General features: G+C 42.3%; 1 protein-coding gene across 1 annotated transcript in view; it reads right to left on the bottom strand.

Moving 5' to 3' along the window:
• Positions 1 to 16570, bottom strand: part of LMNTD1 (lamin tail domain containing 1) — a 161527-nt gene that overhangs the window by 63437 nt on the left and 81520 nt on the right. The window contains exon 7 of the mRNA XM_063446105.1: positions 9149 to 9274. Within this exon, the coding sequence (XP_063302175.1) occupies positions 9149 to 9274 (126 nt within the window). The remainder of the gene's footprint in view (positions 1 to 9148; positions 9275 to 16570) is intronic.

The following is a 16570-nucleotide window of genomic DNA, read 5'->3' on the forward strand; positions in this document are numbered from 1 at the left end:
AGCATGGCCAGCAAACACATTAAGACAAACCACACGACAGAAGTAGCTAAATCCAAATGGGAAGCAAATATAAACAGTCAAACAGCACCCTCAGGGCCAGCTGCAGATACACACGGACAAGTAGAGGGCTCAACATGTTCCACACACAAGAGACTGGGTGAGCTCAAGGCAGAGACGTAAGCATTACAACACTTGCAAGGCGAGCAGGGACGCACGGGGTGTGACTGCACAGCAAGGCTTGACGACAAAAAGCCAGAGGTTAAGCAGAGCAGATCAATAACACAGGATAATTAAACAAGACCCCAGTTTACCTTCCCTCCCCCCCCCCCCCCCCCCCCCACACCCGCTTCAGGCGCTAACCGAGGCCAATTTCCTTCCGGGGACAGTAGAATAAGCGTCTCCAAGTGGTGTACAACATTGGGTAAATAAATATAGATTGCAATAACTCACCTGGACGGACAGCGTCCACATAGGGGGCAGATCCCATGTACAAAGGGTCTGTAAAACAGGGCAACTATCCAAGAGAATGGCATGTACAATTGACCCGAACCCCATCCCTTAACCAGATTTTCTTTCTGTACCCCCACCCCCGTCTACAATACGCAATGTAAATAATGTCAATAATGAAAAGTATGCTGGCGGACGTTTGTTCGACCTGTCTATGGTTGGAATGTTCACCCCTCCCCCCTTTTTTTCTTTTTGTACCCCATACACTGCATTTGCCGACAAAATAAAAATTGTCAAATTGTAAAAAAAAAAAAAATAAAGACCCCCATTTCATAGTTATTCGTATAACAATTTGCTTATGTATTTGGGGGCTAAAAACATTAGCGACCGTTTAACATGATGACGATGTAAACAGACGTACAATACAAACTACACTACATGGAAGCCAGGAGTTGTCCCTAGTGATGATTTGTAGAATTCTAAGACTAAGATACTATTTTATCCCATATTGTATAGTTATTGGACAATCCTATTGTTTTTCCGCTAATAGAATGTTTTTTTACTCTGATATGGAAACTGAACTTTGACTTCTTCCCAACTCAGAATCTCTTTCCAGTGTCTTGCATGGATTAATTTAGAAGCAGTTAATATGTGGGTAATTGTAAATCTGTCCAATTTATTCATTTGTGGCCATTTAGTATGTAGTGGAAAAGGTAATGCAATTCCAATCTGCTTTTTGAGATTACCATACGTGAAGATAGTTTGCGTTCAGAAAACCACATCTCCAACATCGGGGATCTATTAATATTTAAACAATGAACTAAAGTGGTTTTTGTTTTGAAAGATCTGTTGAATTCTGCTTCTGGTATTATACTGTTTAAATCTTTTTACCATTTACAATTTGAGTTATTAGTTCTTGTTCGATTTAAAGATCTGACTAATTGTTTTGCTTTGGATATTGTCCCTTTTTCTGTTTTTAAGGATAAAAGTTTAATAAAGAGATCTGTTGAGAAAGAACGATGTTAATATAAATGTATTTCCAGAATATACTTCACCCTGATGTATGTGCAGATTTCTTTATTTGCAATGTTATATTGTTGCTGTAATTCTGGAAAGGCGATATTTATTTATTTATTTTGGATATAGGGGCAGTTGTTGGACATGTTTGGGATAATATATTCATTGGCGGCACTTGGAAGAGATCCTGGAGATGATGACGGCTATTACTGAGAGATCTGACAGGGTTATTTATTAAATGCGAATTTAAAGTGAATTAAATGTGAATTCATTTCAGGCCAGACTAGCTGCATGGAGAGCACAGCTGATTTAGAGAATGTTTCCATTTTGGCTATTTCACCTTAAAGGACCACTATAGTGCCAGGAAAACAAACTCGTTTTCCTGGCACTATAATTTTAATAGGTCCCCCCCACCCTCATGGCCCCCCTCCCACCGGGCTCTAGGGGGAGGAAGGGGTTAAATCACTTACCTTTCTCCAGCGCCGGGCTCCCTCGGCGCTGGGGACTCTCCTCCTCCTTCCGACGCTATCGGTTGAATGCGCATGCGCGGCAAGAGCTGCGCCCGCAGTCAGTCAGTCCATAGGAAAGCATTCTCAATGCTTTCCTATGAACGCTGGCGTCTTCTCACTGTAAAAATCATAGTGAGAAGCGCGGAAGCGCCTCTAGCGGCTGTGAATGAGACAGCCACAAGAAGCTGGATTAACCCTAACATAAACATAGCAGTTTCTCTGGAACTTCTATGTTTATAGAAAAAAGGGTTAATCCTAGATGGACCTGGCACCCAGACCACTTCATTAAGCTGAAGGGGTCTGGGTGCGTGTAGTGGTCCGTTAAGAAGAAATTCTCTGTGCATTTGTCAGGGTACCTGAGGCCTCTACCTCTAAGGGAGGTAGAGACTTGGTGGTGTATCCGTCCAGGCGAGCTGTCTCCTCCGTTCCTCGCGGTTCATCCAGTCACTTAAACACCGGCCGCGAGGAATCCACGTCCTTTTCTAGCAGGACGCTCAATACGTGACGTCATGACGCTAGCACGAGCAACCTGTCACTCAAGTGTCCGATATCCAATCGGTACTTTTCAGAGGCGTGATTTCCATCCAGAACCAGGGTATTTAAGCTTACTCCTTACTTCAGCTCATTGCCCTGTCGTGGTTCTAGCTTGTCTAGTCACTCAGTGCTCTGGTATTCTAGTTTGCTCTATTGGTTTTGACTCGGCTCGTTGTACTTCCCTGTTTCTCTGTTATCCCTTGACCCGGCTTGTCTCTCGCTTATCTGTCTTCTCGTTCCCTCGACCTCGGCTTGCCTCTGACTATTCTTTACTCTCGGTACGTTAGTCCGGCCATTCTAAGGCCCGGTATACGTACCTTTCCACTCTTTGTACTCTGCGTGTTGGATCCCTGTCCCGATCCTGACATTACGACAGGGCCAATGGATCCTGCAGGTACAAACAGTCAGCTTGGTTCTTCGGATCCCAGGTTTGACGCCATGGAACATAGGATGGATCAGATGGCTTTGGCACTACAGGCACTTTTGTCTCGTGCTAGTAATCCACCTGAGGAGACACGTACTCCTTCTATCTCCCCTGCAGTCTCAGGTCTAGAGGTAGCCACTGTAGGTGCTTCTTCCCGTATTACCCCACCAGTACGTTATGGCGGGTCACCGGAGAAGTGTCGTGGCTTTCTAAACCAGATTAGCATCCATTTCGAACTACAACCCCGCTCTTATCCTACAGATAGAGCAAAGGTTGGATTTATTATTACTCTGCTCATTGAAAAAGCTTTGAGATGGGCCAATCCTTTATGGGAGAATGATAATCCACTCGTCTATAATTATAATGCCTTTGTAGCTGCGTTTAGAAGAACTTTTGACCCTCCTGGCAGAAAGGTCAATGCAGCTAGATTAATGTTGCGCCTTAAACAGGAAAATCGAACACTTGTGGATTATGCACTAGAGTTCAGATCCTTGGCGGCAGAAGTTAAGTGGAACGAACAGGCTTATATAGATGTGTTTCTGAATGGGTTATCAGATGTAATTCTTGACGAGGTCGCTACTAGAGAACTCCCTGAAAATTTGGAGGATTTAATTTCTTTTATATCTCGTATTGATGAACGCTTAAGAGAGAGGCAGAACACTCGAGATAGGACCCGTAGACCCTCCTTTAAACTAGCGCCTACCTTTCAAATCTCTGAGTTCGAGGACTTACGTATTCCTGAACCTATGCAGATAGGCAGTACTCATCTCACTGAAAGGGAGAGACAGTACAGGAGAAGGGAGGGTTTATGTATGTATTGTGGAGTCAGGGGTCATTTACGCCTAAATTGTCCCAATCGTTCGGGAAACGCTCGCACCTAAGTTCCTCTAGAGGACAGGCCTTGGGTGTTTCTACTTTGTCCTCTATTCACAACTACAAGGAGCTCAGGCTTGTGTTACCCGTTTCTTTAAAGTGGGAGAAGGGAGTAGTTAAGACTATGGCACTAATTGATTCTGGAGCTGCTGAGAGCTTTATAGATCAGGGTTTTGCTGCCAAGCATGCTATTCCATCCCAGTTAAAAGAGACACCTCTGGCTGTTGAGGCCATCGATGGTAGACCGTTACTTGAGCCTGTTATTTTTCATGAGACCATACCGATTAACTTGACTGTTGGCATCCTGCATAAAGAGGATATATCCTTGATGCTCATTTCTTCTCCGTCTATTCCCATAGTTCTGGGGTACTCCTGGCTGAGGAGACACAACCCTATTATTAATTGGGAGTCAGGGGAGATAGTTTCATGGGGAGAGAATTGTCAAGAAAAATGCTTGCGGAAGGTCTTACCTCTTGGATTAACTAATACATCGAATACCTCTGACAATCCTACAGAGACACAAATTCCGCCTCAGTATCTAGATTTAAAGGCAGTATTTGACAAAAAGAAAGCCGATACCTTACCCCCACACAGGTCCTTCGATTGCAAAATTAACCTACTCCCTGGTACCATGCCTCCCAGAGGTCATGTATACCCATTATCTATAAAGGAGAACTCAGTCCTAGAGGAATATATTCACGAGAATTTAGACAAGGGATTCATCAGGAGGTCCTCCTCCCCTGCCGGGGCTGGATTTTTTTTTGTTAAAAAGAAGGATGGTTCTTTGAGACCTTGTATTGATTATCGAGGCCTGAATAAGATAACCATTAAAAATGCCTACCCGATTCCCTTGATCACCGAACTCTTCGATCGTTTGAAGGGCTCTACAATTTTCACCAAGTTAGACCTCAGAGGGGCATATAACTTGGTGAGAATCCAGCAGGGACATGAGTGGATGACGGCATTCAATACTCGATATGGCCACTATGAATATACCGTCATGCCTTTTGGGTTATGCAATGCACCAGCAGTATTCCAAGATCTGATTAATGAGGTTCTTAGGGAATTTCAGCAAGAGTGCGTCATTGTATACCTAGATGATATACTCATTCATTCTAGTGACATTGAGATTCATCACAAACAAGTCAGGAGGGTTTTGCACAAGCTTCTCCAGCATGGCTTGTACTGCAAGTTGGAGAAATGTAGCTTTGATCAAACCCAGGTAACCTTTCTCGGCTATGTGATCTCTGGGGAGGGATTTAAGATGGATCCGGATAAGCTCCAATCCATTCTAGAGTGGCCTTTACCCACAGGTCTTAAAGCCATACAGAGATTTATTGGTTTTTCCAATTATTATAGGCGCTTTATTAAGGGCTATTCTTCCATTATTGCACCTATCACTAACATGACCAAACAGGGGGCTGACACTAAGAATTGGACTACTGAAGCTCTCCTTGCGTTCAAGACTCTCAAGGAGCTTTTCGCTTCCGCTCCAATTTTAGTTCACCCTGACACTTCTCTGCCATTTTTGCTCGAGGTAGACGCATCAGAGACTGGTTTAGGTGCTGTTCTATCTCAAAGGTTGGGTGTTGATAAACCATTACATCCATGTGGATTTTTCTCTAAAAAATTGACCGGTACTGAAAGCAGGTATGACATTGGTGACAGAGAATTACTAGCGGTTATCAAGGCTTTGAAAGAATGGAGACATTTATTGGAGGGTACATTACATCCTGTTACCATCCTGACAGACCACAAAAACTTGTCTTATATCGGATAGGCCAAGCGTCTGTCCTCCAGGCAGGCTCGTTGGTCGTTGTTTCTTACCCATTTCAATTACGTTCTGACTTACAGACCTGGGTCAAAGAACTCTAAAGCCGATGCGCTATCTCGCCAATATGAACCCTCTGCTTCAGTTGAACCACTTTTGTCTTCCATTGTACCCAAATGCAATATTATTGCTAATACCAGTCTCAAAATTCATTCCCCGCTACTTGACCAGATCTTGAAGTCACAACATCTAGCTCCCGGAAACACTCCTGAGGGAAGAAACTTTGTTCCTCCTGAACTTCAACTGGAGCTCTTACAATGTTTTCATGAAAGTAAAATAGCTGGTCATCCTGGTATTCGCAAGACGTACTCTCTGATATCCAAAGATTTCTGGTGGCCTTCACTTCGTAAGGATATTGAGGAGTTCGTCGCAGCTTGTGAGACTTGTGCCAAGACTAAACTGTCTCATGCATCCCCATGTGGCCTGTTACACCCCTTGGACATTCCTGAGAAACCTTGGTCCTGTTTGTCCATTGACTTTATCGTTGATTTGCCTGCTTCCAAAAGACAGACTGTTATTCTCACGGTGGTGGATAGATTTACCAAGATGGCTCATTTCGTGCCATTACCTAAACTTCCGACTTCTCCTGAATTGGCGGAGATTTTTGCGAGAGAAGTTTTTCGCCTACATGGGATCCCTTCGGAGATTGTTTCTGATAGAGGTTCTCAATTTGTCTCACGTTTCTGGAGATCCTTTTGTTCTCAAATGGGCATCAAATTGAACTTTTCCTCGGCCTATCACCCTCAGTCTAACGGAGCTGCTGAACGTACTAATCAAAAGATCGAACAGTATCTGCGTTGCTTTGTTTCCGAACACCAGGACGATTGGGTCGGTCTGATTCCTTGGGCGGAGTTCGCACACAATAACCTTGTTTGCGATTCAACTCGCTCTAGCCCTTTCTTCATGAACTATGGCTTTCATCCTTCGATTTTTCCTTCGGTTTCCTCTTCTCAGGGGATACCGTCGGTTGATGATCATGTCGCCAACCTGAAGAAATTATGGGATCAAACTCGACAAATTCTATTACATAGTTCCTCGCTGTTCAAGAAACACGCTGACAAACATAGAAGAGCGGCTCCTGTTTTTGTTCCTGGGGATAGGGTATGGTTGAGTACTAAGAATATTCGCCTAAAAGTTCCGTCCATGAAATTTGCTCCTCGTTACATAGGTCCTTACAGGATTCTCACTCGTATCAATCCGGTTGCGTATCGCCTTGCTCTGCCACCTGCCTTACGCATTCCTGACTCTTTTCATGTCTCCTTGTTGAAACCCCTCATTTGCAACAAATTCTCCTCTAAGGTCTCCTCGCCTCGTCCTGTTCAGGTGGAGGGTCGGGAGGAGTACGAGGTCAGCTCCATCATTGACTCCAGAATTTCAAGAGGAAAATTGCAATATCTGGTCAACTGGAGGGGATATGGTCCTGAGGAGAGGAGTTGGGTACCTCAGGAGGACGTCCATGCTTCTCGCCTTCGCAGAGCATTTCACCTTCGCTTCCCATCTCGCCCCGGTTCATTCCGCCCGGTGGGCGTATCTGAGAGGGGGGGTACTGTCAGGGTACCTGAGGCCTCTACCTCTAAGGGAGGTAGAGACTTGGTGGTGTATCCGTCCAGGCGAGCTGTCTCCTCCGTTCCTCGCGGTTCATCCAGTCACTTAAACACCGGCCGCGAGGAATCCACGTCCTTTTCTAGCAGGACGCTCAATACGTGACGTCATGACGCTAGCACGAGCAACCTGTCACTCAAGTGTCCGATATCCAATCGGTACTTTTCAGAGGCGTGATTTCCATCCAGAACCAGGGTATTTAAGCTTACTCCTTACTTCAGCTCATTGCCCTGTCGTGGTTCTAGCTTGTCTAGTCACTCAGTGCTCTGGTATTCTAGTTTGCTCTATTGGTTTTGACTCGGCTCGTTGTACTTCCCTGTTTCTCTGTTATCCCTTGACCCGGCTTGTCTCTCGCTTATCTGTCTTCTCGTTCCCTCGACCTCGGCTTGCCTCTGACTATTCTTTACTCTCGGTACGTTAGTCCGGCCATTCTAAGGCCCGGTATACGTACCTTTCCACTCTTTGTACTCTGCGTGTTGGATCCCTGTCCCGATCCTGACAGCATTCACCTTGAGTTCTAACCTTAGTGAATACCTCTGTATGGAAAGATATCAAGGCGTGATACAGAAAGACTGAACAGATTAGAGGGACATTTTTATGGGAGCAAAAAACCCAACATTATGTTGTTTCACAGGACACAACAAGTCGTCTGGAAAATGTAAATCATATAAAATAGACGGCACCATTTACTATTCTATTTTATTGTGAAACACGAAGATGTGTTTTATCGTCCACACTGAGACAATGTTTGCTTTTTCCCCAATAATGTTACCATAAATAAATATTAAACGTTTATATTTAACGCAGCCGTCACCTAAACACAACACCGTCTAACTGTTACTTTGTAAGATGTAAGAAACTCGTTCTATGAGAAGATGGAAACTTTCCTCCACGAATAATCTTTTATCGTCTCTCTCCTGACTTATTCCACCGCAGTGAACATATGGCAGATCAAATCACTCGCCATAAAGAGCCTGAAGGAAATCTGCAGTGTCTCAATACGCACATTAACCGGGAGCATCAGACAAAATGAACCGACACACAGAGAGCGCGAGATGGTAAATGAGTCTAAAATATACGGAATATACCAAGGATTATATGCAGTGCGCAAGTATACAGCAATTACCCACAAATCCATTCTGTAGATGATTTCATTTTTTATTTTTAATGAGGTTCCTTCTTGAACTGGATAAATTAATTCTAATTTGTTCTCACGTTTATATATAATTTGACAAATGCTGATTGAGAACTTGAGGGACATATTAACTAAACAATGAATTGTGATGCATTGACAGCTATCCAAGTACATTATGGAACCAGAATGTGAATGCTTGTTACGTTCTCTGCTGTTCTGTGGCTGTAATATATTATACGGTAATTATTCACATGGAGTGTAACACAAAACACCAACTTGTTACCCACAGACTCTATGGGAAAGCATTGGATTGGCTCAAAACCGGCCATTTCAATGATGTCACAAAGGGGGCGGGGCCAGCGCCGGCACACCTGCGCGGTGCTGGAAATAAGGTGAGTTTTATACTTTTATAGGGGGGCTAAGGGGGGGCAAATCACCAAAATGGTGGGTTTAGCACTACAGGGTCAGGAATACATGTTTGCTGATCCTTTAATATTATTATTTGGAAAGTGCTGACATACACTGTAGTGCTGTACAATAACATACAAATAAATGAGGACATACATATTTAAGGAAACAGGAACAAGGTGCCCTGTTCATAGAAGCTGACTGTCTCCCTGCCTTTGCACAGGTGTGTGGGTGAGATCCTATGTCTGACTCTCCCGTATAGAGCAGAGATAATACGTAGTAATGACTAGCAGGCCTGGTGTTATGTTTGAATTTAATAAACCATCACAGGAAATGTTTACGGCAATAAGTATAATCACAAAACTTACCTTCTTCTGTAACACCGAGACCTCACTGCTTAATTCGTCCACACGCAGCTGCAGACGCTGGTTTTCCTCCTGCGCTCGTTTCAGCTGAAGTCGGTCACTGTTCATTCGCATTTCGAATTCCAGAAGCTGCAAATAATACAATAAGGAGAAAATAACGTACTACCGCCAGCAAAAATCAAACAGTACTACTGCCAGCAAAGATAAAATCAAACTGTACTACCGCCAGCAAAGATAAAAGCAAACTACACTACCGCCAGCAAAGATAAAATCAAACTATACTACCGCCAGCAAAGATAAAATCAAACAGTACTACCGCCAGCAAAGATAAAATCAAACTGTACTACCGCCAGCAAAGATAAAAGCAAACTATACTACCGCCAGCAAAGATAAAAGCAAACTACACTACCGCCAGCAAAGATAAAATAAAACAGTACTACCGCCAGCAAAGATAAAATCAAACTGTACTACCGCCAGCAAAGATAAAAGCAAACTACACTACCGCCAGCAAACATAAAATCAAACTATACTACCGCCAGCAAAGATAAAATCAAACTGTACTACCGCCAGCAAAGATAAAATCAAACAGTACTACCGCCAGCAAAGATAAAATCTAACTGTACTACCGCCAGCAAAGATAAAATCAAACTGTACTACCGCCAGCAAAGATAAAATCAAACTATACTACCGCCAGCAAAGATAAAATCAAACTATACTACCGCAAGCAAAGATAAAATCAAACTGTACTACCGCCAGCAAAGATAAAATCAAACTGTACTACCGCCAGCAAAGATAAAATCTAACTGTACTACCGCCAGCAAAGATAAAATCAAACTGTACTACCGCCAGCAAAGATAAAATCAAACTATACTACCGCCAGCAAAGATAAAATCAAACTGTACTACTGCCAGCAAAGATAAAATCAAACTATACTACCGCCAGCAAAGATAAAATCAAACTGTACTACCGCCAGCAAAGATAAAATCAAACTATACTACTGCCAGCAAAGATAAAATCAAACAGTACTACCGCCAGCAAAGATAAAATCAAACTATACTACCGCCAGCAAAGATAAAATCAAACTGTACTACCGCCAGCAAAGATAAAATCAAACTGTACTACCGCCAGCAAAGATAAAATCAAACAGTACTGCCGCCAGCAAAGATAAAATCAAACTATACTGCCGCCAGCAAAGATAAAATCAAACTGTACTACCGCCAGCAAAGATAAAATCAAACTGTACTACTGCCAGCAATGATAAAATCAAACTATACTACCGCCAGCAAAGATAAAATCAAACTGTACTACCGCCAGCAAAGATAAAATCAAACTGTACTACTGCCAGCAAAGATAAAATCAAACTGTACTACTGCCAGCAAAGATAAAATCAAACTATACTACTGCCAGCAAAGATAAAATCAAACTGTACTACCGCCAGCAAAGATAAAATCAAACAGTACTACCGCCAGCAAAGATAAAATCAAACTGTACTACCGCCAGCAAAGATAAAATCAAACTGTACTACCGCCAGCAAAGATAAAATCAAACTATACTACTGCCAGCAAAGATAAAATCAAACTGTACTACCGCCAGCAAAGATAAAATCAAACTGTACTACCGCCAGCAAAGATAAAATCAAACTGTACTACCGCCAGCAAAGATAAAATCAAACTGTACTACCGCCAGCTAAGATAAATTCTGATTTATTTACGCTAGAATGTCTCTTAATAAGAATAAATCTATTGATCCCCTCTATTATGAGGCTCTGATTTTTTTTGTGCAAAATGGGCGAATTGGCTAAAAAAAACAAAACAGAACTCAGCATTTCTTCAGAAAATTAGTATTATTCGGTTTGACTCGATTGAATTTCATTCCAACATGTCTGGAACAATCACAGACTGGCAAGGGGTTATTTACCTCGTTTTATATCAAGAAAACTTCCAAAATAATAACAGTAATTATTGAAAGGAGTAAAACACAAAGTGAGCCTGGAGCGGCTCGTAGAAGGTACTCATTTTCTATCAACATGCAAATTGCCTTTTTGATGAGTCAGGCTGAATAAACAATGGTCTGTGCGTTTCCTGGTGTCTGCGCAGTGTGAGGTCACCGCAGGAGGTTCAGACCACGCCAGCAGGACATGTCGCCCCACTGGCAGACACATTATTAAAAACAATAGTTTTTGGAATGTGTGTAACGTGAAGAAAGGGCACTGTGCCCCAGGAGCTTGCAATCTTTCCTTTTTCAATTACTAGAGTTCTCTTCCAAAACAGTTTGCAACCTCTGCCCACAACTCAAGAAGTAAATCATTCTTTCTAGACAGCTGGTCAGTAAAAGACGTTGCAATGTCCCATTGGTGAATCCTCAGTTTGTCAAGTCGTGCATGGTCTGAGGTGAGCACAATCTAGGTTGACCTCAATGATTTCATTTCCCATGCTATGAGAACATGTCTACCTCCTCAGACACTTTGAAATGGACAAACTAAGCCATCAGAGGATGGAGAAGATTCATTTCAGAAGAGTAGAATATGAGAAACATCTGAGGGTCAATTGTTCCATTTAGCCATTCGTTAAGGAGATTTCCTTCCAACACTGCAATTCTTCAGAGGCTTCAAGCAGATTCGTTACCATCCAGAGCTCTGCAAAACATGTTTCCAAGACCAGGTGGAAATTCGGCAGAGTTCAGTTATGGCGTCCTGTGGAGGTTTTACAGAGTTTAGTTAGGGAATCCTGTGGAGGTTTTGCAGAGTTTAGTTATGGAGTCCTGCGGAGGTTTTGCAGAGTTTAGTTATGGAGTCCTGAGGAGGTTTTGCATAGTTTAGTTATGGAGCCCTGCGGCGGTTTTGCTGAGTTTAGTTATGGAATCCTGCGGAGGTTTTGCAGAGTTTAGTTAGGGAGCCCTGCGGCGGTTTTGCAGAGTTTAGTTAGGGAGTCCTGTGGAGGTTTTACATAATTTAGTTAGGGAGCCCTGCGGAGGTTTTACAGAGTTTAGTTATGGAGCCCTGCGGAGGTTTTGTAGAGTTTAGTTAGGGAGTCCTGTGGAGGTTTTGCAGAGTTTAGTTAGGGAGCCCTGCGGCGGTTTTCCAGAGTTTAGTTAGGGAATCCTGTGGAGCTTTTGTAGAGTTTAGTTGTGGAGTCCTGCTGAGGTTTTGCAGAGTTTAGTTATGGAGTCCTGCGGAGGTTTTGCAGAGTTTAGTTAGGGAATCCTGTGGAGGTTTTGCAGAGTTTAGTTATGGAGTCCTGCTGAGGTTTTGCAGAGTTTAGTTATGGAGTCCTGCGGAGGTTTTGTAGAGTTTAGTTATGGAGTCCTGCTGAGGTTTTGCAGAGTTTAGTTATGGAGTCCTGCAGAGGTTTTGTAGAGTTTAGTTAGGGAATCCTGCTGAGGTTTTGCAGAGTTTAGTTAGGGAATCCTGTGGAGGTTTTGCAGAGTTTAGTTATGGAGTCCTGCGGAGGTTTTGCTGAGTTTAGTTAGGGAGTCCTGTGGAGGTTTTGCTGAGTTTAGTTAGGGAATCCTGTGGAGCTTTTGCAGAGTTTAGTTAGGGAATCCTGTGGAGGTTTTACAGAGTTTAGTTATGGAGTCCTGCTGAGGTTTTGCAGAGTTTAGTTATGGAGTCCTGCGGAGGTTTTGTAGAGTTTAGTTATGGAGTCCTGCTGAGGTTTTGCAGAGTTTAGTTATGGAGTCCTGCGGAGGTTTTGTAGAGTTTAGTTAGGGAATCCTGCTGAGGTTTTGCAGAGTTTAGTTAGGGAATCCTGTGGAGGTTTTGCAGAGTTTAGTTATGGAGTCCTGCGGAGGTTTTGCTGAGTTTAGTTAGGGAGTCCTGTGGAGGTTTTGCTGAGTTTAGTTAGGGAATCCTGTGGAGGTTTTGCAGAGTTTAGTTAGGGAGCCCTGCTGAGGTTGTGCAGAGTTTAGTTAGGGAATCCTGTGGAGGTTTTGCATAGTTTAGTTATGGAGTCCTGTGGAGGTTTTGCAGAGTTTAGTTATGGAGCCCTGTGGAGGTTCTACAGAGTTTAGTTAGGGAGTCCTGCAGAGGTTTTACAGAGTTTAGTTAGGGAGTCCTGCTGAGGTTTTGCAGAGTTTAACTTGTGGCTTGGTGAATGGTGTCGGGAGCAAGGATTTGGCTTTATTGCTCATGGTAGCTCTGTTTGGAATGGAAATAAACTGTACAAAAAAGATGGTTTGCATCTTTCTCAAAAGGGAACAAATGTTCTCAGTGAGCTGTTCAGAGGCTTTGCTAAGATGTATTTAAACTAGGAGGGGGGGCAAAAGGGTGATAAAACATCAATCCAATTGTCCCCCAAAACAAGGACAGAAGGTGCTTGTAGCAAGTGTGTTAAAAAATGATAAGCTTAGAGTCATGTCTACAAATGCTCGCAGTTTAGGGAATAAGATCCATGAACTTGCGGCAATAATGGCAACTGATAGTGTAGATTTAGTCGCTGTTACTGAGACATGGTATAATGAAAAAAATGACTGGGACATAGCAATACCAGGGTACTCTTTATATAGAAAAGACAGGGAAGGCAAGAAAGGGGGAGGGGTGGCCCTGTATGTGAAGGATAGCATAAAATCTAGCCTAATAAAGGTTAGTGAGACGAACATAGAGTCCATTTGGGTTACGTTAGAATTTGGTAATCACACAGTAACTCGTGTAGGTGTGATTTATAGGCCCCCAGGACAAATTGAAGAGTTAGATAATCTACTAGTTAAAGAAATAGCTAAAATGACAATGAAGGGGGAAGTTATCATCATGGGTGACTTTAATCTTCCTGATGTGAATTGGAAAACAAAAATAGCTACTTGTGCCAGAAGCACACATATTCTAAACTCCCTACTGGGATTGTCTCTAAAACAAGTCGTTGAGGAGCCAACTCGTAAAGAGGCCATACTAGATTTAGTGTTAACAAATGGAGATTTGGTATCAGATATTACTGTAGGTGAAAGTTTAGGATCCAGTGATCATCAGTCAGTGTGGTTTAATATAAGAACAGTGACTGAGTCACACCACACAAAAACAAAAGTTTTAGACTTTAGAAAAACAGACTTTTCTAAAATTAGAATATGTGTAAAGGAGTCATTATCAGACTGGAGCAACTTAAATGGAGTCCAAAAGAAATGGGATTATTTAAAAGCTGCACTACTGAAGGCAACAGAAAATTGCATTAGGCTTGTCAGTAAAAGCAAAAAATTCAAGAAACCACTGTGGTACTCCGCAGATGTGGCCAAAATAGTAAAAAACAAAAAGTTAGCATTTAGTAATTATAAAAAAACCCAGAGTGAGGAAGACAGAATGACCTATAAGATTAGGCAGAAAGAGGCTAAGCAAGTTATAAGAGCTTCCAAATCACACACAGAAGAGAAAATAGCACAGTCAGTAAACAAGAGGGACAAAACTTTTTTTAGATACATAAATGAGAAAAGAAAAGTAAAACAAGGATTAGTTAGATTAAAAACAAAAGAAGGAAGGTATGTAGATGAGGATAAAGGTCTAGCTGACTGCCTCAATGAATATTTTTGTTCAGTATTTACAGCTGAAAATGAAGGAAAGGGACCTCAGTTAAGAAAAAGGATAAATGAGTCATTTATTACACGTGAGTTTACAGAGGAAGAGGTTCTATTTCAACTGTCAAAAGTAAAGACAAATAAGTCAATGGGACCTGATGGAATACACCCAAAGCTATTAAAAGAGCTTAGTGGTGTACTATCAAAGCCATTAACAGATTTATTTAACCAATCATTGATAACAGGAGTAGTCCCAGAAGATTGGAAGTTAGCGAATGTTGTGCCCATTCACAAGAAAGGTAATAGGGAGGAGCCGGGCAACTATAGGCCAGTAAGCCTTACTTCAGTAGTGGGGAAAGTGATGGAAACCATGGTAAAGGATAGGATTGTTGAACATCTAAAAACACATGGATTTCAAGATCAGAGACAACATGGGTTTACTTCAGGGAGATTATGCCAAACTAATCTTATTCATTTATTTGATTGGGTAACTAAAATTATAGATCAGGGTGGTGCAGTAGACATTGCTTACCTAGATTTCAGTAAGGCTTTTGACACTGTTGCACATAGAAGGCTTATCAATAAACTGCAATCTTTGAGTTTGGATTCCAATATTGTTGAATAGGTAAGGCAGTGGCTGAGTGACAGGCAACAGAGGGTTGTAGTCAATGGAGTATATTCGAAGCTTGGGCTTGTCACCAGTGGGGTACCTCAGGGATCTGTACTTGGACCCATTCTCTTTAATATTTTTATTAGTGATATTGCAGAAGGTCTTTATGGTAAGGTGTGTCTTTTTGCGGATGATACTAAGATATGTAACAGGGTTGATGTTCCAGGAGGGATAAGCCAAATGGCAAATGATTTAGGTAAACTAGAAAAATGGTCAGAGTTGTGGCAACTGACATTTAATGTGGATAAGTGCAAGATAATGCATCTTGGACGTAAAAACCCAAGGGCAGAGTACAGAATATTTGATAGAGTCCTAACCTCAACATCTGAGGAAAGGGATTTAGGGGTGATTATTTCTGAGGACTTAATGGTAGGCAGACAATGTAATAGAGCAGCAGGAAATGCTAGCAGAATGCTTGGTTGTATAGGGAGAGGTATTAGCAGTAGAAAGAGGGAAGTGCTCATGCCATTGTACAGAACACTGGTGAGACCTCACTTGGAGTACTGTACACAGTACTGGAGACCATATCTTCAGAAGGATATTGATACCTTAGAGAGAGTTCAAAGAAGGGCTACTAAACTGGTTCATGGATTGCAGGATAAAACTTACCAGGAAAGGTTAAAGGATCTTAACATGTATAGCTTGGTGGAAAGACAAGACAGGGGGGATATGATAGAAACATTTAAATACATAAAGGGAATCAACACAGTAAAGGAGGAGACTATATTTAAAAGAAGAAAAACTACCACAACCAGAGGACATAGTCTAAAATTAGAGGTACAAAGGTTTAAAAATAATATCAGGAAGTATTACTTTACTGAGAGGGTAGTGGATGCATGGAATAGCCTTCCAGCTGAAATGGTAGAGGTTAACACAGTAAAGGAGTTTAAGCATGCGTGGGATAGGCATAAGGCTATCCTAACTATAAGATAATGCCAGGGACTAATAAAAGTATTTAGAAAACTGGGCAGACTAGATGGGCCGAATGGTTCTTATCTGCCGTCACATTCTACGTTTAGTTAGGGAATCCTGTGGAGGATTTGCATAGTTTAGTTATGGAGTCCTGTGGAGGTTTTGCAGAGTTTAGTTAGGGAGCCCTGCGGAGGTTTTACAGAGTTTAGTTAGGGAGTCCTGTGGAGGTTTTGGAGAGTTTAGTTAGGGAATCCTGTGGAGGTTTTGCAGAGTTTAGTTATGGAGTCCTGCGGAGGTTTTGCAGAGTTTAGTTATGGAGTCCTGCGGAGGTTTTGTAGAGTTTAGTT

This window comes from Pelobates fuscus, chromosome 3, assembly GCF_036172605.1.
Source record: "Pelobates fuscus isolate aPelFus1 chromosome 3, aPelFus1.pri, whole genome shotgun sequence".
NCBI classification, from domain to species: Eukaryota; Metazoa; Chordata; class Amphibia; order Anura; family Pelobatidae; genus Pelobates; species Pelobates fuscus.